General features: G+C 38.6%; 1 protein-coding gene across 4 annotated transcripts in view; it reads right to left on the reverse strand.

Moving 5' to 3' along the window:
* LOC121873816 (zinc finger and BTB domain-containing protein 7C-like) overlaps positions 1 to 27,631 on the reverse strand; it is a 114,994-nt gene that overhangs the window by 22,479 nt on the left and 64,884 nt on the right. The window contains exon 6 of one of the 4 annotated variants that reach the window (XM_042377539.1): positions 12,460 to 13,929. The exons of 2 other annotated variants lie outside the window; for them this stretch is intronic. In XM_042377539.1, coding sequence (XP_042233473.1) covers positions 13,423 to 13,929 — 507 coding nt within the window. In that variant the 3' untranslated portion in view covers positions 12,460 to 13,422. Of the gene's footprint in view, positions 1 to 12,459; positions 13,930 to 20,415; positions 21,259 to 27,631 lie in introns of those variants that run through there. One more of the 4 variants, XM_042377543.1, reaches the window with a different exon arrangement.

Genomic DNA, 27,631 nt, shown 5'->3' on the forward strand with positions numbered 1-27,631 from the left:
AGCTGGAACCAATTACCCAAAATCCCATTGAAACAATGGTTTCGGTTAATGAAATTTTCGGTTAACGAAATTTTCGGTTAACGAACAACATGGAACGAATTGTGTTCGTTAACCGAGGGACCACTGTACCTTTGTCAGATTCTTAAAAATAATTGACCTTATGGGACCTCATTCGTATAGGCGGGTGTTCGTAAGGAATTTTCGTAACTCTGGGACCCCCTGTAAGGTGAGCTATGCTTGTCGGCAAGTGACATTAACCAAATGGACAATGTACTGCTGCCAAGCAATGAATGCATTACACCCAAACCAACTAGTCAAATTTATACAAATTTGCACATATCCAGAGGATGTCTCAGCGATCATTTGGAGAACAACTCTATAGCTTGTTTCCTCTTAAACCATCCCCATTTTCCTGGTCATTTAGGAGTTTGCTCAATAGAAGAGGCCGGGAGTTTAGATCTCTCACTCATCCCGAGTCATAAAAAGGCATCCCATACTTTATTCTTCCATTTAGTATTTATAGCCTTGTGGGGGACTTGCAACACTTAAACCAGCTGAGGAGGAGGTGGTGACCCATAAAGCATACATAATGCATCTTAAATAAGGAAGCTCAGCCTTTATAAATGATAATTTGACCCAGGAAATTGATTTTATGGCCAAGTCCATGAGGAATGACTTGCATATAAAGTGCCACCATAAGTTTAAGGTTTGGACCAGGAAATCTCGAGCTATGACAGCTGAGTCCTAATCCAAAGATTAGTGACCCTGTTTGGAAGTAACCATTACCATAAAAATTTGAAATTAGAAGCTAGGGTTACCACTACAGGCTAAGTCTTTGATCCAATTGTGAGATATGCAGCTGCTTCTACACATCTCGCTGACTTGACCCAGTCACAAAACTGGACAGCAGCACCACCAAATACATCCCAAGGAGGCTGGTGGGATTGGAGTTGTTTCTCAAAGACTTGGTCATAACATAGGTCATAACAGTGACTGATGTACCAGAAACTAAGTGTAAAAAGAGAAGCGGTGGAGAGAAGTAGCACTTGAAATTGAATTATGTACAGTACTGACTTAAGTTAATGAGAAGGATTACAGTTTATATAACAAAAGCACAATTAGAGGCAGTGCCTCTTCACTCTGGCATTAACACTCGTAAAGAAGAAAAAAGGCAAAATATCCCAGAACAATCTAAAAGAGGATCACAGGTATGAGGCAACATGTTATGCATCAAGGACAACCCATATACAGTACATACAGTATGCACAAGTGAAGTACCAGAACCTGTAATAAAAGACATGACTCTCAGGGAAACAAAGAACCAGCCTATTGTAAGAGGATCTTACATTGTCTCCAGCCAACAAAATTGTTCTATTTTACCCTGGAGCAGGTGTTAAGTGGTACAGTTGAGCCAAGTACAGTATTAAGGAAAGCTTCCGACTGAAAATACGATGAAAATCGGAAAATTATTAAAATATTCAGAAAAAGTCCTGGGGAAAGCTGTTGCCTATGGCTATCTGCTGACATATTTTGATTGCATAATTTGTAATATTTATGTAGTTTTGCATGATTGTTCTACCTCCCTTCAATAAGAGGGCCCTTTTGTTTATGTAGCACAAGCTGTAGAAAAGTATTTATAATAATATTTTTGCACCTTTCTCAGCTAGCTAGCAGCAGGACCAGAGTCTGAGGCTGCAGTTACCCATCAAAGAAGCGAGAGTCAGGTTTGACTGTGTTTCCTCTCGTGCCACCCTTCTTGGGCCCATATCTCAAAAAGAGTTTTCTAACCTTCAAATCCCTAAGGCTCAGCCATTTATGGCCGATTCTAGTAAAAAATAAAAAATAAAAATACAGGTAGTAGAATAACATACTGTGCATAGCTGAACATATCGATTTTTTTTTATTTGGCTTGGTTTATTATTTGATGATTTATCTTCATGAATATTTGGAGGAAAAAATGGTAACTGAGGAAAAAATTCATGCACCTAAAACAAAAGTGATATCAAGAAATATCTATATGCCACATTCAAGAGGAGTAAATTACTTATATTCCACGTGAATTTCAACGTAATGTAGTGAGAAGTTACGGAGATGTACGATTTGAAAATTTATAAGAATATCAGGGAAAAATCAGGTATTGGGGATTAGGCAGAACCAATTCAGGGGTATAACAACATGAATCTGGTGTCCTTAACTGCTGGAAGGAAAATGATATTGATTGATCAATTATTAACGAATTTTGTGCTTCAGTAGGATGCTCCCCTTTAAACTTGCTTCAATGTGTGACATGGGTCACTAGTTGGTAATAAAGTGAATACAGAGAGTAATTCCCTGAAACCATTTGAATTATTATTGGAGCCGAGTAAATACAATAGCAAAGTTCCATATCAAGTTTCTACTTTTTTTTTTTCCAAAACAAGGGGAGTCCTGTACACAACATTGTCCACAGACAGCAGAGTTTATGTACAAGATTATTTATTTTTTCATTAGCTGAGTTATTCTGATAAAGATTGAACAGTTTTTTACTATAATACAGTACTGTATACCTTATTAATATGGCAGCAGTTGTGCAAGAATTCCCAAAAGACCCCATTAATAAAAAAAACCCTGCCCGTCCCACTTGGCTTTTATACCACTAATGGTCAACTAGAGTTATGTGCAAAGAAAATTGTCCATTAAAACTTGGGATGCACCAGATATCCAGCAACTATCCAGTATCCATGGAACTTTTGCTATCCAGCTGGATATCCAGTATCCAGCCTGAGTGGTTTCCTAGTATCCAGTCTGACTGCTTTGCTGGATATCCAGTATCTGGCTTGACTGGTTTGATAGATATCCAAAAAACTTACTATCCGCTGCATCCATAATTAAAACTTGAAAAATGATTAATAATGAAAGAAATCCAGGATGCCTGGCTCCTGAACATTAACAAACTCATCTTTTAAAGTGTAGAGCAAAAGCCAAAACTTTATAATAACAATTAATAAGTATAAGCAAAAATAAAGTGTTCTTACTAGGTATGGTATATCCAGAGGAAAGCCTTAGTAGAGTGGCTACCAACAGGGAACTCAGGATTAATTACTGATGTAACTTCCCTCTGGTCCTTCTGACAACCCCAGGATCTGTACAGATCTGAGTGGGAGTGTATGCTGTAATGGTTCCATTGGGTTTAACACAACACTGTCACTTAGGATAACATACCCTGATGTCAATCTCTGCACACCTTATGAGGAAACGTGGACTACTAATGAGGTTTTTGGTAGTGACATGTCTAATAGCTCTCTCAAAACGACCTACTGGCCACAAATAGTAACACTCCCAAAAGTAAGGCTATAACTGAGGATATACTATAGCATTCAATTGCCATCACCACAGTAAGAACTAGAGAAAGTAATTTGCAGGTTAAATTACACGAAACAATTATAAGAAATGTTTTTGTGTTCATTGGTATGACAAAGTATAAGTATCTACCACTTCAATTTAGTAGGAAACTGTAAGCTCTAAATTTTGTCCTAAAAATAATGCTAGCACTTAAACCAACACCACTGAGATTCTCAGCACCACCTTCTGTACTATCACAACCATAACTTATCACATGATTGTCATTACTGACTGCATCTTGATAGCTTCTTATAACATCCTTACAAATCTAATCCTGTAAAGTATATATTACTGATCTACTTCTAAATTCACTACCTCCCAAGTTCTCAACAAAAAGGTCTACAGATACTGTACTTATATTTAATGAATCAGTTAATTACTGTATGTTTGTCTATCTATTCAAACAGTTTTTCAGTACAGTATTACCCCGCCTAACGCGGTTTCACTTAGCGCGTTTTACCATATACGCGGTGCCTCGCCAGAGCTGAACTTTCACTTAACACGGATTTTTTCCACATATACGCGGTGAGTGTCCGGCTCGAGAGCTATTTTTAGATTCGCCCCACCCCCCACCCTGCCTGACTGCCTGTTGTAGCTCATAAAATTCATACAAATTACCCAGCCAGAATATAATTTACATTGCTGGAATTCTTACAATATGATGATCATTTTGAATATAAACATCATAGATTTTGCATTAGACATACAAATTTTAGATATAAAGTTTATTCTGAGTAAATATGTTATTTTTTGTGCAAAATATATGACATTTGTATTCAAAATACTCCTGGTCTTACAAGGAATCCAGCAATGTCAATTATATTATCCTAACTTTAGTTTGAGGTATTATTTATTAATAAAAAGGTAAATATTCTGGTTTTCCCACACATCTGGTGGGACGGTTGGTGGGGGGTGGGGGGGAGGGAGGGCCCGACCACTGACCATCTGTTACAGTGAAGAATATTTTTTTTTTTTATTAACTGAAGATATTTGTTTTAGCTCATAAAATTCATACAAATTACCCGGCCAGAATATAATTTACATTGCTGGAATTCTTATAATTTGATGATCATTTTGAATATAAACATCATAGATTTTGCATTAGACATACAAATTTTAGATAAAATGTTTCTCTTGAGTAAATATGTTATCTTTTGTGCAAAATATATGACATTTATATTCAAAATATTCCTGGTCTTACAAGGAATCCAGCAATGTCAATTATATTATCCTAACTTTAATCTGAGGTATTATTTAATACTAAATGTTAAAAACTCTTGAAGGGAGGATTGGTGGGGGGTGGGGGGGAGGGTTGGGACTGACCGCGCGGTTGGAAGAGGGGGGGAGGCAAGGTGGGGTACTTTGATTGACAGATAGTGTCGTGAAGAATATTTTTTTTTTATTAACTGAAGATATTTGTTTTAGCTCATAAAATTCATACAAATTACCCGGCCAGAATATAATTTACATTGCTGGAATTCTTAGAATTTGGTGATCATTTTGAATATAAACATCATAGATTTTGCATTAGACATACAAATTTTAGATGTAAAGTTTATTCTGAGTAAATATGTTATCTTTTGTGCAAAATATGACATTTATATTCAAAATATTCCTGGTCTTACAAGGAATCCAGCAATGTCAATTATATTATCCTAACTTTAGTTTGAGGAATTATTTATTACTATACCTGGTTTCCCCCCAAAAATTTCTCACAGGGAAGAGCCAGGGAGTGTACTGTGAGAAGAGGGGGAGGGAGTCCAGTCCATTATTTGAATGGACATTAACTTGGCGACTGTATTTCTCTATTTCTCTTAAGTATAAATTGTGTGCATGTACCATCATAAAATTAAGATGTTATTTTTACTAGAACATAGGTATTGTGTCGGAAAAAGTGGAGTTTGGGGGTCGGGCCAGTTTCTATTGGAATTAATCCCATATGTTCTGTTGTTCACTTAACGCAGTTTTCACTTAACACGGTACCCTCTGGGTTTTATTGACCGCGTTAAGTGGGGTACAACTGTATTAACTTTTCTGTTTTCATACATTCAAAACACAGAGCTCCATACAGAATTTTCAAACAGTACCCGTTGATTACTAAAGACTGCACCTCTACACACAACATCAGTATTCCAACAAACACGCTCAAAAAGGTTTGTCAGAATTTCTAAACACTCTGGACAACAAGTGGAGATTTATACATTAATGTGTACAGTATAAAGATATGAGAGATTCACCAGTCAGTAACGTACCTCCTGTAGACAGTACAGTACAGTACGATAGGTAGGTAAATATGTATCATAACATCAAGGAAAAATGAGATGTAAACACCATGAAGTTATAGTTCTGCCTATATCTGCACAGAGAAGGAGTCCATAAAAGACAGTCAATGATTTATAAACTAAAAGTTTTCCATAACAACTTTCTTATGTTCAAAATAAGAAAACTAATACATTTCTGTACATTTAAATACTTTAATTTCAATGGAATTATCAATGACATATAAATATATCATATAATGCCCCAATTAGTCACCGAAATATAAGATCAGATGAAAATGGAGAAAGAGCATAAATTTCTCTATTTAAATGGCTTGAGTAGAAGATGTGTAGCCATAGGTGCTGACTGGCAGGGGATGCAGAATATGAGTACAGTACCACACATGTTCCTACCACTTTTTAAATTGAGGGACAAACTATTAAATAGTCCCCCTTTTCTTCTCTTACATATATAATTATCATGATATGATGGCTTTTCAAATATAAAATTATCAAGGGGACAACACCTGTCACATCACAAGACCTGAGAAAAGATGACAAGCCTACTGCTACCTTGTTTAATCTAACACCAAAAAGCCTGACACTAGACACTGCACAACCTGAGATGACATGCTTAATGCTGCCTTGCATGACCAAACATCTACATTGCCTGAGATGACATACCTGCAGCCATCCTGCAAGATCTGATGCCAAAGGGGCTAACACCCTTTCACACCTTGTGACACCTGAGATGATATACCATGCCAGGGCATTGGCTATGCTGACCAACTGGAGATACCATTTTCTCTTGTCTCTGGGCAAATGAACAATGTATGCCATAATTCTACAGATGATTATAATTGGCTGGAACAGCCTCTTCTCACCCTATAAGATAATACAGTAAGCATATCAACTAGTCCACTAGTCATTAGCCCTACTGTACAGTGTAATAAATGGTTTCTTTTAATTCACACAAACCAACATTTAATCACCAGTGGCATATAGCAATAAGAACCAATGTAAGCACTGCTCGCCCTATTCAGTGATCACTAAAAATATTTTCTTGGTAATTAATTTTCTCAATATCTATTCATTCTTATTTCTAGTGAATTAAAACCAATCCATATTATAAATATCTAAGTGAACTTACAGGTAATTTAAAATTGTAATGAAAACTTCCTAGACAGGCATTTGTAACTGTCAGTCATGCAATAAAAATCTGTCTCCATTTCCTCATCCCTACACTTGTACAGGTAACCATTGCCAGATGTAGGATGAAAACTATTAATTTAATTTGCACTCAAGCAATTTCTTTCATATTCAAATACAGTTAACCCTCACTTTACGCGGTCCCGCATTCCGCGTTTCCACGTTTACGCGGTGCCTTGCCAGAACCTCACGTGCTCACATTACGCGGTACGTGAACCCCATTACGCGGAGAGTGTCCGGCGCGACGCTATTTTTAGATTCGCCCCACCCGCCACCCGCCCGCCTGCCTGCCTGCCTGCCTCTCCCTCCTCCTCCCTCCGCTTGGGCAAGCGGCGCGGTAAGGTTGCGCAGTGTGTGTCTTTGTTGCGTTATCACTGACGTCATATGACGTATCAGACCTGTGATTGGCCATGCATCCCTACCCCCCTCTGCTGCTAGCTGTAATTGGCTTAAAGTATTATGACGTGTCCACCCGGGGGAGGGAGGGAGGGAGGAAAGACGACGCTTGACCTAGCCGCGGCAGTTTCATCCCTCAAGGCCACTCCGTGTAAACGCGCATCCATTGTTCCGTAAAATGGCTTCCGCCGGACCACCACCCCCAGAGAGAAACCTTTCCTTACCTGGACCCAGCGGCACTAAACCAAAGAAGACACGACGTTCCTTAAGCTACGAGGTGAAGTATACCATCATCCAAGAGTTGGAGAAAGGAACAAGGCAGGTTGATTTGGCGCGCCAGCATGGTGTGAACGAATCTACGATCCGGACTATAAAGAAGGATTCAGCCAAGATAAAGGAGCACATGAAGATCACAAAGTCTACAGGTGCTTCTATGATCAAGTATTTTCACAACCAGGTGCTTCTCAAGACAGAAAAATTACTTGTGAGGTACTTGGTGCGTCAGGCGCGACGGAACATGGCGGTCGACACGCGCTCTGTTAAGGACTACGCACGTGAACTGTACATGGCAGTGGCACGAAAGATGGGAACTTCAGAGCCCAAACCCTTTAATGCTTCCTCTGGGTGGTTACAGAGGTTTAAGATCCGGAACAAGATCACCAATATAAACATTGGTGGTGAAGAAGCGAGTGCTGATCGTGCTGCGGCTCGGGAATTTCCTCCGTTTTTACGTGAGATTATGGAGGAAGGACAGTACAGTGACGACCAGGTGTTTAACATGGACGAATCTGGTCTTTTCTGGAAAAAGCTACCTTCCAAGTCCTTCGTTGTGAAGAATGCCAGCAGGATTCGGGGCCGGAAAATGCAGAAGGAACGCATCACCGTCCTGTTTACCACCAATGCCTCCGGTACCTGTAAGCTCAAGTTATCGGTGATCCACACAGCCCGCAAGCCGCACGCCTACAAGAGCATGGACATGACCAAGCTAAATGTCCACTGGCTGACCGCACGTAAGGCATGGATGTTCTCTACACTGTCCCTCTCCTGGTTTGATGACTGTTTTGTTCCCGATGTAAAAAAATTCTGTGAGCGACAGAATGTGCCATTCAATATTTTGTTGCTGCTGGACAACGCACCAGGACACTCGCCCCTACTGTTAGATCGTCACCCCAACGTAAAAGTGGTCTTCCTTCCTCCCAACACTACGTCATTAATCCAGCCCATGGACCAGGAGTTGATTTGCAATGTGAAAGCTGCATTCTCAACCAAAAAAATTCCAGCTCCTGAACGACTACACCAACACCAGGGAAGAGTTGCGTAACCTGAGTGACACCACCACCGATAGCAAGAGCGAAGAAGATGAGGATCAACAGTTAGAACAGCAAAAAATACTCTTCAAACAATTCTGGAGAGTATTTAACATCAAGAAAGCTGTGGACTTCTTGGTGGAGTCATGGGATCAGCTGTCTATTGCTACAATTCGTCACGCATGGAGACATGTGTTGCATGGAATACCAGGTGAGAGGAGGAGTCAATCTGTGACTGGTGAGGTTCAGAATGTTGCAGTAGCAGTGGACCTTGCCAGAGAAGCTGCGCAGACTGTTACAGTTCCAGGCTTCTCCGAGACCACCAACGACGACATCCTGGAGGTGATCAGAGATCCTGAAGTGACTGCCGACGAGATGTTGGAAGAAGAACACGTCAGTGAAGAGGAGGAAGAAGGTGGTCATTCTCCGAAGAACACAATTTAAGTCATAGTGATATTAAGGGTGCCATGGAGTGTGCAGAGAAGATGAAGTCCTTCCTTTCCCGCGACAATGACGATGACCGCTATGAAGTTTTCCATACCCGGCTGGTGCAGGCTATGGAGCCGTACATCAAGGTGTATCACGACAACATCAACACCAGCCGTCAGCAAAGCATAACAGATTTCTTCGCCCGCAACCCACCACAGCCAGCCCAAGCCAGTGATAGTGGCAGTGAAGATGACTTTGAGGGATTTGTCAGGGAAGCCATGCCGACCCATCTCTTCTACTACCGTAAGTGTTACACCTAATTTTTAGTTTTCTAACCTAACCTTTATTTTTCCTATGTTAACCTTTATCTTTCCTAACCTAACCCTCTTCTATATTACTTGTTTTTTCATACCATCATAAAGTTAAGATAAAATTTTTACTACAACATAGTAGTGTGTCGTCAAAAAGTGGAGTTTGGGGATCGGCCCGGACTCCATTTCAATTAATCCCATATGTTATGTTATTCACTTTACGCGTTTCTCACTTTACGCGGGACCCTCCGGGTTACATTAACCGCGTAAAGTGAGGGTTAACTGTACTGTAAATATGATTCTGACCAAACTATTAAACTATGAGGAGCATTCAGAGGCTGGAAATTTAACTCTTATGATCTATATTGATCATAAATAATTTTGTTCAGCGTACAATTTCCTTATCTGCATTTAGAGTAGAGTGGGTAAGCCAGACTTTGGAGAGGGATGGATCAGCTGTCAATCATGTCTTCAAGAAAAAAGATGTTGTCATATGTAGCTATACAATTTCTTATGAGTAGGGTTCTGGTCTGCCATGCTGTAGAGAAGAACACTGTAATGCTCATTGGTTTGTTTATGTTTAGACCACTTTCTTTGCCTTATTTAAATTACAGTACTTTAGGTTTATTCATTAATTCTTCAGCTTTGGTAGACAACTGATTACAATGCTTACCTTCAAAATTTCTTCACACCACACCACACTATGCTACACCACATCACACCACACCAATGTCAATCCCCAAAAGTCAGTGGATGGCATGTTATCCATTCATTCGTTGACACACTGCATTTTCATGGATGTTTATCCCCCTCCCTTCTAGTGTAATCTTCACCCCATCCTTCCTTCTTCTTCTGATGTACTTTTTACCAATCTCTCACGTCCCATAACTTATGCCACTAGTAACAGACCCTATTCTGCCCTCTGTCTGATACATCATTCACCTCCACATCTCATCTCTGTATGTGTTATTCCTTACATCCTATTTACTCCACACAGTGGTCTCAAGCATGTTGTTTCTGACACATTTAAGTTGTTCCTTCCTTGTACTGTACTGTGTGCACAAAGCTAATACAGTACTTGGCACACATATATAATGATAACACCTCAACATTTCCCAGCAGGTCTCCATATTTGCCTCCATGAACAAAGTTTTGTCTCCATACAAATTTTAAATCTTCCTATCAATTTCTCTCCAGTAATTCAACTCTGTCTCCCTCATCTCCTTTTATTTTGTTTACATTTACCATCAATATGGCCTAGTACATACTTTCTCTTTCCTGCTGGCATGATGGGCCTATCGAGACCCATGGCTGTTCTTACAATTTTACACCATCCCTGACAGCTTTTTTTAGTCTCAGTCCATCACTCTGGATCCTCTCTAATGAGTAAAAGATCCTCTTACACCACACCACACCACCTTCTTCTTGGTCTTTTTACTAGTCTCTGTTGCTCCACGTTACTTCATATACAATATGGATGTGTACTTCATATTTGGCTCAATAATCAAGCCCTGCCTATTAGAGCCTATGTTGTTTTTACAGGGATCCACTGTTTTCTTAAGAGTACCAGTCAGGCTACATGTCTGCGCGCGCGCGCACGCACGCACGCGCACGCACGCACGCGCACACACACGCGCGCACACACACACACACACACACACACACACACACACACACACACACACACACACACACACACACACCAGATTAAACCTTAGAATGTTACTAATGGTTTTGCCAAACAGAAATAACATTGTTCTTATTGCTATCTTATAACAGAAATTGGTTCATATGTGGTCAGATTTACTCTGTTTCATTTCAGGCATCTTTTAGTATCACACTGTAATAATCATAACCAAACTATATTGAAACTGAGCTAGGAAAGGGCAAGTTAATTTAGGTTAAGTGAGGTTTGGTTAGCAAGGATGGCATAATCTTATACAGTAACTAGTTTGCACGGCATTATGATTATGTACATGATTATCCCTATACTATATAAAGACCAAATCGAATTAAGAAAAATAAAAATTATAACATTTGTAATTTTTCAATTATCCCTATAATGTCTAATAAAAGATTATCATAATACCAGTAGTAATGTTTCAAAATATTTTCCTCATTGTGTCTCAGTGTGCATCTCTTGAGGTGAGGTCAGTATTCACTTTATGGATCCTAAACATGACTAATATAATGTATCATGTTTTGCAGTTTTTTACACAAGGAGTGACTTACTGCAACCATACCCATCACTAAGCTAATAAGTTATCAACAACAAAATGGGTTGATTAACATATTTATCCCCCATTTTTAACATCAATGGTTCACATTCTATATAAACTATATCACAAGAAGGGAACAAACAAGTAATACAAGAACTGTACCAAATCATGAGAGCCATTATATCAGTAACCTGTGCTTGGACCAAAACTTGTTTAGCCAAAAGCATACTGTACCTTTAAATATGAAACTTATTCATATATTACAGTGGCAGTTTAACCCTTTGAGCAGTAAATGTGTAACAGTCTGTACCTGGCCCTATGGGCCTAATATGGTAAGTACATAATATTACATTTCAATTATTCCCACTGACATTCAAAGAAATTGGTGGGATTTATGGCCTCTTTAGTTGCTACTGCTACCTTGACCATCATTCCAAGTCTCAGTGTGTATCAAGATGTCAGAGAGGAAGGGCAAGCTCACTCTCATTCTCTGAAGAAAATTAATTTGGCCTTATCTGAACCCAGTTCTCAGTACTGAACAGTACTGCCTTTTATATATTTTATTTTATTTTAATGTATAAAATTTACTGTATTAGTCCACAACTTTATAAAGCTTATTTTAGTTTTATATATTTCCAAAATTATTGCCCTGAGCATAGTGGGAAAATTGGGACTCACTACTTAAAGGGTTAAAGAGAGTGGCAGCAACATAGGCACCACCAGTAAACACATCAACTTTCTCCCTCTCTGTATATAATCATGATATTTTACTTAAAATTGTAGTAAAACACTATGTAACATATATTAACACCATTATTATGTAAACAAAAAATCCCACTGGGATTACTCTGGGGGTCTGTTGAGTTGTCTAGACAGTAATACAGTACAGTACAGTATAGTGTACTGTATTCTGACTGGCAGAGTATTGCATTGGGGGAAATGGGTGAAATGTATTTTAATGTTTATTAAAAATCAAACAACATGAACATGAGTACAGTACTTCTCACTTACAAAAACTTATCTGATTTTTACCCCTCATGGTGTAAGTCCATAATATTGCCCTGAGACTTAGTTAAGTATACTCAAATAAGTAAAACATATCACCGATATAAACTTGTGACATGGCAGATACTGGAATCCAAATTACCAAGTTAGATAAATCGGAAGCAATGGAGCTATTGAAGAGAACCTCTGTAGCCTCAACCTTTTGGTTCAAAGTTTATCAATGCGCTCAAAAGTTAAATAATGCATATGTTCATTCATAAACTTTTTATTAATTGACCTATTGACTAAGCTGTGCTCATGTTTATCTCAGCTCCCATATACTGTACGTACAGTATTGCTGGATACTAAGTATTAATATACGTACAATCGTGGAATTTTTCAGGTTAAAGTCTATATTTTCACACGAATATATTTGACCAAACCCTAACCAGAAAAAGATGGCTTTAAATTTGTTGATGTGAGGTTGTGACTCAGCAACCAGAAACCAATCAGTTTCTTCACACTATAGTGGATACTATAAAAAAAAAGACAGATCTTAGTTAATTGGTCAATAGTGACCAAAACTGTACAAGAATTGTAAAGAATATATTATACTACACTGTGGTTCTTCAGTATTCTTCGAATGAATACTAAGGTCTACAGCCATTAATAAAGCATATATTACATATAATTATGCTGAGGCATTAGAAATACAGTAGTTCCACTTAAGATTTTTCACTAGATAACCAAAGAAAGTCCAGCATAATATTCACACAACTATATGTAATTAACAGGCACAGGCTCTTCAGCATGCCACGAAAATCTAAAAATGGAATGAAAATACTGTACAGCATTCATGCATTATGACTCCTGTATTAGTTACATGCTTCTATCACAAGCTACATCATCCTATGCTACACAGAAGAGTTTACTCGTGTGTCCTAATATGTCTCCTCAGATTGCTCCTTCGGCTGAATCTAGCTGTGCACATCTGGCAGGAAAATGGCTTTTCCCCAGTATGGGTAAAAATATGATTTTTAAGGTGAGCTTTCTGAGAAAATTTTAGAGGACAATTTGGACATGTGTATGGTTTCTCTCCTGTGTGGGTTCGCATATGAACCTTTAGATTGTATTCAAAGGAAGCAGTAAATGAACACTGAGGACAGGAATATGGTCTTTCCCCAGTGTGAGTACGAAGGTGAATGACGAGATTACTCTTTGAAGCAGTAGCATATGGACACTGTGCACATGAATATGGCTTTTTGTTTTTTTTCTTCCCCATGAAAGTGTAACTGCCTCGTATCAAAATATCTTTCTCGGGATTGGAGTAAGAATAGAAGGGATTCTTGTGCAAATCGTAGATAGTAGATTGGCTCTTCCCAACTTCTAGGGCTCCTCCTCCGCTGGTACTCTGACCACCAGTGGTCAGGCTGATCTGTAAAGGATGCCCATCCTATTCAGTGATCTAATTCTGCACACACAGGTTATATTTCACACTAAATGGCTGAAATTAAACATTTCCTTCATTACAGTACAGGGGTATTAAAAAACATGAAAGTTAACTTACCCAAAAAGAAAATCTTCATCAATAAAACAAGAAATCTGGACACAGATCTGTGGTATTGTGTATGTAACACAAGACTAACAACCACCAGCATATTTTCAAAATTCAAACCAAACATTATAAGTAGTGCATGATACAGAGTCCTGAGAATTAAATAACAATTCTCCAAATCATTAACATCATCTCCTGTGACTGTACCCAAAATGTCGCCAACAAGAAAGTGTAACTGGGGGTAAGCCTTACCTGTGACATAGACATATAATTTACTAATAATGTGTGATGATGAATTACACTAATGAAATGAACATTTTAGTCATTCACAGTAACAGTTCTAATATAGCATTACTGGTATGAAACTTGCTGGCAAGATATAAATATTTCTTAGTTTTTGACAAGGATAAATTCACTATTTGGGTTGACATAAATTGTTTTTGTTCTTGCAAGCTCTCTCCCACTACTATATATTGCAAATGACTTGAAATGAGAGCTAAAACCGACTCTCTTCATTTTTGCCATCTATTCATTTAAATTCTTGTGATATCCACAGAACCACTTGACACCATACTCTCTGGTTACTCAGGTACACTGCTGCTACCTGGACATTCATCTATCACAACATTTTTTCGTGCATTCTTCATCTCATCCTTCCATCTACTTAGTCTTCCCATCTCCATCGTGTTATCCAACTCTCACTTTTATTCAGATATACTGTACTGTACTGTACTGTACTGTACTGTATTGTACTGTACTGTACTGTACTGTACTGTACTCTTCAAAAGACTAAAAGGCACTGAAAAAAAAGTTTTAACCTGTTCAAAGTGCACCCCATAATATAAATGGGCTGCCTAGGTGATGAATGACAGGTTAATCCCAAATATATATTACTGTATACTCAAAGGTAATTCAAATACTCCCAACAATTGTAAGGACTTGTAGGAAGCAGTGAGTATTGCTTAAAATATGGAGAAGGAATTTGTCCACATGTACTGGTATAATTGTATTAGAGAAAGATAGCTGAAATTAAATGCATTGTATAATGTCAGCCATAGACAAAGCCACCATTACCCCCCCCCCCCCTCACTTATTGAGAGTACTGTATTGTATTATGTGCCACCTCAACCTTCCACTCTCATTTTTTTAATATTTGTAAAAACAAAACAAAAAAAGCATTTTACATACTGTATAGTATTCTTTGCGTGCCTATTTATATAAAATGCTTGTTTGGAAGTGGATGACATCAGTGTCTAGGTAAATTGCACCAAGAGCCACAATATAAAGGACCAGGATACCATTCTCAAACATCAGTGTACTTAGTGCTTGATGTAGTACAAGGTGGTGTGAAAGAAAAATGATGACAATGAATGTGTAATTTAAATGAACATAGGAAAACACAACACCATTTCTACTCCCTCTTCATTGATTGCAATCTGTGACCCACAGGGAAGCTCTAAGCTCAGCTGCTGGGGCTAATGTGAAGATCAATTGCCTCCCAACACCAACAGTTAAAAAAGGGGAGTCCAAGAAGCTCCAGTTTCCAAAAGGCTGAGAACTGTGAGTTGTGAGATTTCATAGTCCAATGTTACTCAATTCTTGACTTACGAGGCTCAGTTAAACAAATAAACAAATAAATAAATAAAATAACAAATACAAGGAACACAAAAGAAAAGTGGGATCTGAGTATTTTTTCAGCCTCAGTTATAAAGTGGGGTTTCATAATCAATCGAATATTTATAATTTGTCAACAACTACCAGCAACACAAATGACTCATGAATACAGAAACTAGCTAACAATAGAGGGGACAACAGGGGAGAACCACCCATGTCTTAGCTACAAACAATGCTGAATATGCCTAAACCCTCAACTCTAGGCCATTCCTGGAGTTGTTCAAGTCACAGGGAGGAGTAACATTTCTTTCCATTATAAAAATCCTTCCTAACCCCAGCAAATCAAATGCAAAGCAACAATAGATAAAGACCATACTTACTAACTAGCCACCCAAAAAACAAAATAAACCACCATAAAAATTTAGGCAAGTAAATTAAGGACAAGGTTAGGCAACTATATCTCTATTTTACCTGTGACTCAAAGTTACAGATGTAAACTGAAGACAATTTGGATTATGTTGAGGACGGGGAAATTAAAGCCTATCAGATAAGTAAGAATCCATTAACACAATTCATCCAGTAATCCAAAGGAAAACAAGCCAATAGGGTGTTATGTGCTAACAAGAGCAATATTAACATTGAGAATATGGCCTTGATAAACCCTCTGAGAAACCATTCCTGGGGATAGAACCTTTGAGCTGCTCATACTTGAGGAGATAATCCACTAACTCAACCTTTAGGGCCCAATCATCTTGTACTACTCCAAGAAAGGCCAGTCCATGTTTCACACAAAAATGAACATGGATAAGTACACAACCCCTTAAAGAACACTACTAATGATTCTTGATGAGGATTTTATGTACAAACCGAGTCAAGGTGTAAATCACAGTTATTCATCTCTTCTCACTTCCCCAAACTATGACACTGATTCCTCTTACAAGTATGGGGGCAGCTCCTTCATAATAAAAATAATAATAATAATAATAATAATAATACTGCAATAATAATAATAATAATAATAATAATAATAATAATAATAATAATAATAATAATAATAATAATAATAATAAATCATACATCAGCTATTCCCTGTTTAGGAAAGTAATAACTTGCAAATGATAATTCATATTCTGTATTCTTTCCCTGCATCAACAACTAAGGCAGCAAAGCCTAGCAAAGTTCATGGTGCACACTATGTTCGAGGGCAGGTCATAATCTTCTCCTTAAATTAGATGGAGCCGGGGACAAGTGTTACCTCAAGGAGGTTGTAGCTGGATGTGAGGCTAATTGTTTCCCACTCAGTAAATGGGTTTTAATTCATTGTGCAAACTTATGACCCATTACCTCCTAAATTTCAGGCAACTGCATTGTAGTTTCTCAGATCAAGAGGGGCAATGGCCAACTGTCATATTAACCCAAGCCACAGAATTCTGGGCTTCCCAAAGTTCCTGAACCCACTGTCTTTGTGGACATATTTTCAAGTGACTCATGACTGATATCAAGTTATAAAAATATATTTAACAAAATAATGAACTGGGTCACTTGTGTGTATAAATACGTAGTACACTGTATACTGTATATTGGTGTCAGCATAACATGTAACACAGCATACAAACACAAACAAAAAAGCTTTTGCATGAATTACAAAAAAATATTTAATCCCGTATTGTGACAGCTGTTTGGATTTTGGGTGAAAGCCGAAAAATTTTGGCAGTTAGTTAAGGAAATTTTACTGAAATGAAAACACTAATGATAATGTACATATGTGACTATAACCTGAAAGTTGATGATGTCTTAACATTATCCACAACATTGCTAAAGCTGCCTCCCAAAAGCTGGGAATGCTGTACAGATGTCGTAGCTACTTCACTCCTGAGTGATTGCTTCAAGTATATAAGGGATTCATTTGTCCTAACTTGGAGTACTGCTCTCATATCTAGGGTGGCTCTTCTTCTGTCCAACTGCTAGATAGGGTGGAATCCAAAGCATTTCGTCTTATTGACTCTCCTTTAGTTGACAATCTTTCTTCCCTTTTTCTAAGCCGCAATGTTGCTTCACTCTCTCTCTTTTACAGGTACTTTAACGGGCAATGTTCGGTGGATTTGGCATCCTGTGTACCGTCGGCAAGGCCGTGGGCTCGTAACACTCATCTTGCCCACGGTGCCTACCATTTCTGTGTGGCTGTCGGTCATACTAGAATAACCCGTTATAGTACATCCTTCTTTCCTCACACAGCCAAACTGTGGAATGCTCTGCCTTCTTCTGTGTTTCCACCCTCTTACAATGTCTCACATCAAAAAGCTGGTTTTACGGCATCTTCGTAGTATAGATTGATTTTTTCCTCTAATTCTAATTTTTTTTACTCTTATTATTTTGCCCCCAGGGTCCCGTTGTAGGTCGATGACCTGTGCCCAGGTAGGTTATTCCTCATTAAAAAAATAAATAAATACATATTTAAACTAAATTTGTGGTAATCCTAACTTATGTCTTCCATATGCTACTGTACCAACTATCATGAAGTTTTCTTTCCATCACTGCCATAACAATGAATAAATCAGGATAAAATATATGCATGAGAGTGTCAACAATGCTCAAGACATATACAGTACTGTATACATATAGTACTTTACTGAATTTATCAAAGTGGTTTTGATCTAAAACAGTCACCTTAAGAACTATCACATTCAGTCTCACATACACAACTACCTTCATTAAAAAAATACAATTATAAAGCTACTTATTTTGATAAAAAGGACCAATTACAGCTACTATACAGTATAATAAAACAATGTTTACTGCATCTTATCAACAGTCATCTAACATAGTACATAAAGTATGATATTGTTGTGTTATCCAGTATATATATATATATATATATATATATATATATATATATATATATATATATATATATATATATATATATATATATATATATATATATATATATATATATATATATACAGTATTACCCCGCTTAACGCGCTTTCACTTAACGCGTTTTCGCATATACGCGGTGCCTTGCCAAAGCTGAACTTTCACTTAACGCGGATTTTTCCACAGCAACGCGGTGAGTGTCCGGCTCGAGAGCTATTTTTAGATTCGCACCACCCCCCACCCGCCACCCTGCCTGACTGCCTGTTTTAGCTCATAAAATTCATACAAATTACCCAGCCAGAATATAGTTTACATTGCTGGAATTCTTATAATTTGGTGATCATTTTGAATATAAACAACATATTTTTTGCATTAAACATACAATTTTTAGATAAAATGTTTAATCTGAGTAAGTATGTTATCTTTTGTCCAAAATATATGACATTTATATTCAAAATATTCCTGGTCTTACAAGGAATCCAGCAATGTCAATTATATTATCCTAACTTTAGTTTGAGGTATTATTTATTAAAATTTAGTGGTTATCCCACACATCTCCTTGGGACGGTTGGTGGGGGGTGGGGGGGAGGGAGGGACCAACCGACCGACCATCTGTTACCCAGTGAAGAATTATTTTTTTTTAACTGAAGATATTTGTTTTAGCTCATAAAATTCATACAAATTACCCGGTCAGAATATAATTTACATTGCTGGAATTCTTATAATTTGGTGATCATTTTGAATATAAACAACATATTTTTTGCATTAAACATACAATTTTTAGATAAAATGTTTAATCTGAGTAAGTATGTTATCTTTTGTCCAAAATATATGACATTTATATTCAAAATATTCCTGGTCTTACAAGGAATCCAGCAATGTCAATTATATTATCCTAACTTTAATCTGAGGTATTATTTAATACTGAATGGAGGATTGGTGGGGGGTGGGGGGAGGGTTGGGACTGACCGCGCGGTTGGAAGAGGGGGGGAGGCAAGGTGGGGTACTTTGATTGACAGATAGTGTTGAAGAATATATTTTTTTTTTTATTAACTGTAGATATTTGTTTTAGCTCATAAAATTCATACAAATTATCCGGCCAGAATATAATTTACATTGCTGGAATTCTTATAATTTGGTGATCATTTTGAATATAAACAACATATTTTTTGCATTAAACATACAATTTTTAGATAAAATGTTTAATCTGAGTAAGTATGTTATCTTTTGTGAAAAATATATGACATTTATATTCAAAATATTCCTGGTCTTACAAGGAATCCAGCAATGTCAATTATATTTTCCTAACTTTAGTTTGAGGTTATCCCACACATCTCCTTGGGACGGTTGGTGGGGGGTGGGGGGGGGGAGGGAGGGACCGACCGACCATCTGTTAGCTGGCTGTGTACTGTAGTGTGAGAGGGGGAGGGAGTTGAGTCCATTATTTGAATGGACATTAACTTGGCGACTGTATTTCTCTTAAGTATTAATTGTGTGCATGTACCATCATAAAATTAAGATGTTATTTTTACTACAACATAGTTATTTGTCGTCAAAAAGTGGAGTTTGGGGGTCGGGCTGGGTTCTATTGGAATTAATCCCATATGTTCTGTTATTCACTTAACGCGGTTTTCACTTAACGCGGGACCCTCTGGGTTCAATTGACCGCGTTAAGTGGGGTACAACTATATATATATATATATATATATATATATATATATATATATATATATATATATATATATATATATATATATATATATATATATATATATATATATACAGTACAGTATATATATATATCTTTTTATTTATAAACTAATAAACTAAAACTTTTCAAATGTTAATTTATATACAAATGTTTCCAAGATTACATTGTACTGTATAACACTCAGAAAAGTGCCTCTCACAAAGCACTATTTTACTATTATTTACTGGGCTCTTATCCTAGGTGGATCTCCAATATGAATTGCTGTACAGTACAGTATTCCTCATATCAATATCACAAGGATCCATTTTCAGCACTTTAAAATTAGTCAATGTGTTGTAAAGTCCATGAATTCCATAACCCTTCTCACCAGAGGGGGGAATATGATTATGACAATTAACATTATATGTGACACGTAACTTCAGTCTTTTTTGTTTTTTGGTTTTTTTAGATAACTTATAAAAATTTAGGAATAGGTGTCAATAACACCTTGCCCTCTCTTAATCCTCTGTTCCTGCTTTAAATGCACTGTAAAAACACTGGTCACCAGTCAGTTTTCAAACTCTCCTCAAAATGTAATCAGATAGTTGCACAAACTTTTACATTTATGAGGCACCTGTATTTTCATGACTAGTGGGGGAAAGCATTGGTTTTTTGCTCTTCCCCATTACCTCCGCAACTGGTCTCCCATGAGTACGAATATGACGTCTTAGATGGCAAACACGACCCGAGCGGAAGAGACAATAAGGACAGGAGTATGGTTTTTCTCCCGTGTGACTACGGATGTGCCTTTTAAGGGCACCTTTTTGTGAGAAGTGAAAGGAACAATAGGGGCAGGAGTATGGCCTCTCGCCAGTGTGAGTGCGGATATGATTCCGTAAAGTAGCTATCTGGGGACTTGAGTATGAGCAGTATGGGCACTGGTGCAGTTTTTTAGACCCAGATAATTTTCTCCTTGCTTCTGCTGCCTCTCCATCTCCCTGCATGTCACTGTCACTCTCGAACCCCACCTGTAGGGGATGGCTCTCTTACTGATGGAAGTAAAAATTAAAAAGGGAAATTTGTTTGTAAAAAGTACAATTGATATGATTTCTAAGCAAAATGAAAACAAAAGAATTAACAAAGTAAAAATCAACACAAATGTTAGTTGGAAAAAGTTTTAAAGTAAATTACTGTACCACATAAAAATGATATACCCTGTACTAGATGACATTATTATACTTATTTAACACAATTCTGGGATAAAAGTGTGGGGTTGATCCTCATATCCTGGCTTATAACTGAGCCAAGACAGAGTACAGTATCTTAGGAATTTGCCTTAGACCTACGAAAACTCTGCCCTATCAGCAGCTGGTAAATTAACCGTGATTAACCTTCCCTACAAATAACATTAGACATTAGAAATAGGTAAGAAAGAAACTGCAGTTTTAGAGGCTTGTAAGTCACACAGAACTAGTGTGTTCCATACTCCTAGTCATACACAGAACTGCACAACCAACACTCACTTCCTGTTAACCTCAACAACACACTTGTGGAAAGAGGGAGGGAGAAGCAATATTGGGTCCACGGCTCCAGGCTAAGATATAAACCAGTATTTTAGGATCACTTCCACATCTACAGTGATCCCTCGGTTAACGAGCACCTTGGTTAACAAAATTTCAGTTAACGAATTACCTTCCATAAGATTCTTCACTTCGGTTAACGAGCAAACCCTCGGTTAACGAATTCCTTACGAATTTTTCCCAACATGTTTTTGCCTGCATTTGGCTGCCCACCAGCTGTAGTATTATTCTGTCAATACAGTAATCGGTTTTAGGGCTTAAATTCCTTACCATTTTAGTAAATATCAAGAAGTTTGTACTATTCAATAATTTTAAAAGTTTTATATTAATTTTTTTAGTCATTTTAACAATTATTGAACATAATTGAAGTACAGGAGGCTAGTTTTTTGCACGCCAAACAGCCACTCAACAAACCAAGTTTGGCGTCAGTTTGTTTACCAGTTCAGAGGAAGGAACATCTTGTTTGAGACTCTTCAACATAAACGTTTTTTTTTCTGTGTTTCCAGTCAAATTATTGGTCATTTTTAAATATATTTTACATATTGACAGTATATAATACAGTGCAGTGTTAATTTAAAGAAAATAATCTTGAATTACACTAAGTGAACTAAAATTTTATGGGTGAAATGGCAGCATGGGGTGACTTCTCTTCCACCCCAATGCCTTCTCTTCTCCCTTCTCCTCCACCCCCATTTTAATTCCCATCATCATCATCATCAACCAGGAGCCTTCTACATGCACACCTCAAAGTAAGTGTACTTTACTGCATTTATTTTTAGTTGCATGGGTCTTCTAGAGACGGAGCAAGAGCTTGAAGGTCATGCAATATGAATGATACATATCCTCTCTGGCAACAAAACCGCTTAACGCGGTCAATTGAACCCACAGGGTACCGTGTTAAGTGAAAACCGCGTTAAGTGAACAACAGAACATATGGGATTAATTCCAATAGAGACTGGCCGGACCCCCAAACTCTACTTTTTCCGACACAATACCTATGTTGTAGTAAAAATAACATCTTAATTTTATGATGGTACATGCACACAATTAATACTTAAGAGAAATAGAGAAATACAGTTGCCAAGTTAATGTCCATTCAAATAATGGACTCAACTCCCTCCCCCTCTTCTCACACTACACTCGCTGGCTCTTCCCTCTCTGAGAAATTTTGGGGGGAAAACCACTAAATTTTAATAAATAATACCTCAAACTAAAGTTAGGATAATATAATTGACATTGCTGGATTCCTTGTAAGACCAGGAATATTTTGAATACAAATGTCATATATTTTGCACAAAAGATAACATATTTACATCTAAAATTTGTATGTCTAATGCAAAATCTATGATGTTTATATTCAAAATGATCATCAAATTGTAAGAATTCCAGCAATGTAAATTATATTCTCGCCGGGTAATTTGTATGAATTTTATGAGCTAAAACAAATATCTTCAGTTAATAAAAAAAAAATATTATTCACGACACTATCTGTCAATCAAAGTACCCCACCTTGCCTCCCCCCCTCTTCCAACCGCGCCAGGTGGTCGTCCGTCCCAACCCTCCCCCCCACCAACCCTCCCTACCAGATGTGTGGGAAAACCAGAATATTTACCTTTTTAGTAATAAATAATACCTTAAACTAAAGTTAGGATAATATAATTGACATTGCTGGATTCCTTGTAAGACCAGGAATATTTTGAATACAAATGTCATATATTTTGCACAAAAAATAACATATTTACTCAGAGTAAACATTATATCTAAAATTTGTATGTCTAATGCAAAATCTATGATGTTTATATTCAAAATGATCATCATATTGTAAGAATTCCAGCAATGTAAATTATATTCTGGCCTGGTAATTTGTATGAATTTTATGAGCTAAAACAGGCAGGCAGGCAGTCAGACAGGGTGGTGGGTGGGGCGAATCTAAAAATAGCGTCTCGAGCCAGACACTCTGCGCGTATACGTGGAAAAAACCCGTGTTAAGTGAAAGTTCGGCTCTGGCGAGGCACCGCGCATACGTGAAATCGCGCTAAGCGAAACCGCGTTAAGCGGGGTATTACTGTATATATATATATTTACTTAGCCCAATAAAGCACGTGGACTTCTACATACAATCAACACCTCAACCCGCCAGCATTCGAACCCGCGGGTTGAGGTGTTGATTGTGTGTATATATATATATATATATATATATATATATATATATATATATATATATATATATATATATATATATATATATATATATATATATATATATATATATATATACACACACACACACACACACACACACAGTCAACCCTCACTTTACGCGGTCCCACATTCCGCGTTTCCACGTTTACGCGGTGCCCTGCCGGAACCCAGGATGCTCACATTCCGCGGTGCGTGTACCCCTTTACGTGAAGAGTGTCCGGCTCAACGCTATTTTTAGATTCACCCCACCCGCCTGCTCCCGCCTCCTCCCTCCTCCGCCTGGGCAAGCCGCGTGGTAAGGTTGCGCAGTGCATGTCTCTGTTGCGTTATCACTGACGTCATATGACGTATTGGACTGCGATTGGCCATGCATCCCTACCTCCCTCCGCTGCTAGCTGTAATTGGTTTAAAATATTATGTCGTGTCCACCCGGGGGAGGGAGGGAGGGAGGAAAGACGACGCTTGACCTAGCCGCGGCAGTTTCATCCCTCCAGGCCACACCGTGTAATCATGCATCCATTGCTCTGTAAAATGGCTTCCGCCGGACCACCGCCCCCAGAGAGAAACCTTTCCTTGCCTGGACCCAGCCGCCCTAAGCCCAAGAAGACACGACGTTCCTTAACCCTTTGGATGCGGCATGCGGGTAAACCCGCCCAAAATATTATATTAATTAAATGCGACAAGCGGGGATATCCCACGGCCTTGAAAAAACTTCCCCAAATGAGACGACATGCGGACATATTATGTATTGAGGTATAGGAGTATTTCCTGAATGCAATATAGCTTATTTTTGTACTATTTTGTTTGATATTATCTGAATATGTAATACATATCTAAATTTGCTGTTTAGTAACCAAATTAATTAAATTTATTTGCCATATACCAGACATTGATTTATACCAATTTCCTGCATTTTTGGGTATAAATGTCATTTTTTCTCTAAAATTTGCACACATATGTGAATTTTTGTTCCAGATTTGGAAAATATACTAAAAGTTCTCTAGGAAAAACATATAGAAAATGAGATTATATGAAATTCATTTTTGGCAGGATAATTGACACTTTTCAGGAACCGGCGCGAAATTTAATTACGCACCTAAAGGGTTAAGCTACGAGGTGAAGTACAAGATCATCCAAGAGTTAGAGAAAGGAACAAGACAGGTTGATTTGGCGCGCCAGCATGGTGTGAACGAATCTACGATCCGGACGATAAAGAAGGATGCAGCCAATATAAAGGAGCACATGAAGATCACAAAGTCTACAGGTGCTTCTATGATCAAGTATTTTCACAACCAGGTGCTTCTCAAGACTGAACAATCTTTGTGAGCTACTTGGTGCGTCAGGCGCGACGGAACATGGCGGTCGACACGCGCTCTGTTAAGGAGTACGCACGTGAACTGTATGCTGCAGTGTCACGAAAGATGGGAATTACAGAGCCCAAACCCTTTAATGCTTCCTCTGCATGGCAGGAGCTGCCATGCACAGGCCAACTGGCCTATTGCAGACTCCTTATTTTCTTATGTTCTTATATAAACATTGGTGGTGAAGAAGCTAGTGCTGACCGTGATGCGGCTAGGGAATTTCCTCCGTTTTTACGTGAGATTATGGAGGAAGGACAGTACACCGACGACCAGGTGTTTAACATGGACGAATCTGGTCTTTTTTGGAAAAAGCTACCTTCCAAGCCCTTCGTTGTAAAGAATGCCAGCAAGATTCGGGGCCGGAAGATGCAGAAGGAGCGCATCACCGTCCTGTTTACCACCAATGCCTCCGGTACCTGTAAGCTCAAGTTATCGGTGATCCACACAGCCCGCAAGCCGCACGCCTACAAGAGCATGGACATGACCAAGCTAAATGTCCACTGGCTGACTGCACGTAAGGCTTGGATGTTCTCTACACTGTCCCTCTCCTGGTTTGATGACTGTTTCATTCCCGATGTAAAGAAATTCTGTGAGCAACAGAATGTGCCATTCAAGATTTTGTTGCTGCTGGACAACGCACCAGGACACTCGCCCCTACTGTTAGATCGTCACCCCAACGTAAAAGTGGTCTTCCTTCCTCCCAACACTACGTCTATATTACAGCCCATGGACCAAGAGTTAATCTGTAATGTAAAAGCTGCATTCTCAACAAAAAAATTCAAGCTCCTGAACGACTACACCAACACCAAGGAAGAGTAGCGTAACCTGAGTGACACCACCACCGATAGCAATAGCGAAGACGACGAGGATCAACAGTTGGCAGAGCAAAAAATACTTTTCAAACAATTCTGGAGAATATTCAACATCAAGAAAGCTGTGGACTTCTTGGTGGAGGCATGGGATCAGCTGACTGTAGCAACTGTTCGTCACGCATGGAGACATGTGTTGCAAGTGTTACGAACCCCGCCACCAATTGTCATGATCTACCTACCCAGCACCACGAGCAACGCCATCTAGGGACGAAACACGAGTATGACTCGTCTTAGTTACCACTCCGGGGTTTCCCTTCTCCATATCCTGGTTGTTGCGTCACCTCCTACAAGTCTTCTTCGTCAGCTCCAGTTCGATGAGAGTTCAGTTCACTCTGGGAAGTGACCACAGGATCACCTATCCTGGAAACCTACGGCACAGTGACTACCTACCGTCTTCTACAGTACTCAGCCTTACTCGTCAGCCATCTCAGCTCCGCACTTAAGTATTTGTAATCTTGTATTGCCTCTCCCACCTCCACCTTGCTTCACGATTGTTTTATGTTGTATAAATATGTATACAGTATACTGTTAATGTTTAGGTTAAGTATGGTTAAGGGTAAATTATAGAAAGCTGAATATTTTGTTAAGGAATTTATGGTACTTTATTATACACAACAAAAACTCGCATCCTTTGTCTACCCTTTTATAGTCCGATTGTCTTTGTTTTGTTTTTTGTTGTTGCCTGTTGGGATCTGGGTAGACTTTTAACTATATTCAAAATCCCCAACTCGTAACACAAGGCATTCCGGGCGTAAGGCAGAGTCAATCTGTGACTGGTGAGGTTCAGACTGTTGCAGTAGCAGTGGACCTTGCCAGAGAAGCTGCGCAGTGTTACAGCTGCAGGCTTCTCCGAGATCACCAACGATGACATCCTGGAGGTGATAAGGGATCCTGATGTGACTACCGACGAGATGGTAGATGATGATGACGTCAGTGAAGAGGCAGGTGGTGCGTCATCCCAAGAAGAACGCCGCTTATCCCATAGTAATGTTAGGGGTGCCATCGAGTGTATCGAGAAAGTCAAGCTCCTCCTTTCTGACGACCCTGACGCAAACAGGTATGAAATCTTCACTACCCAGCTGTTGCAGACTATGGAGCCCTACTTCAAGGTTTATCACGACAACATAAACACCAGCCGTCAGCAAAGCATAACAGAGTTCTTCGCCCGCAACCCACCACAGCCAGCCCAAGCCAGTGATAGTGACAGAGGTAGAGACAATGAAGATGACTTTGAGAGATTTGTCAGGGAGGCCCTGACAAGTGTGGATGACAGTGATGGTGGCTCACCTGAGGGCCAGTAATCTGCCCTCTGCCTCGGAACCAGCCTCCATCCCCGTACGCCGACCCATCTCTTCTACTAACGTAAGTGTTCAACCTAACTTTTAG

The sequence above is a fragment of the Homarus americanus genome, unplaced genomic scaffold (assembly GCF_018991925.1).
Source record: "Homarus americanus isolate GMGI-L3 unplaced genomic scaffold, GMGI_Hamer_2.0 scaffold25827, whole genome shotgun sequence".
NCBI classification, from domain to species: domain Eukaryota; kingdom Metazoa; phylum Arthropoda; class Malacostraca; order Decapoda; family Nephropidae; genus Homarus; species Homarus americanus.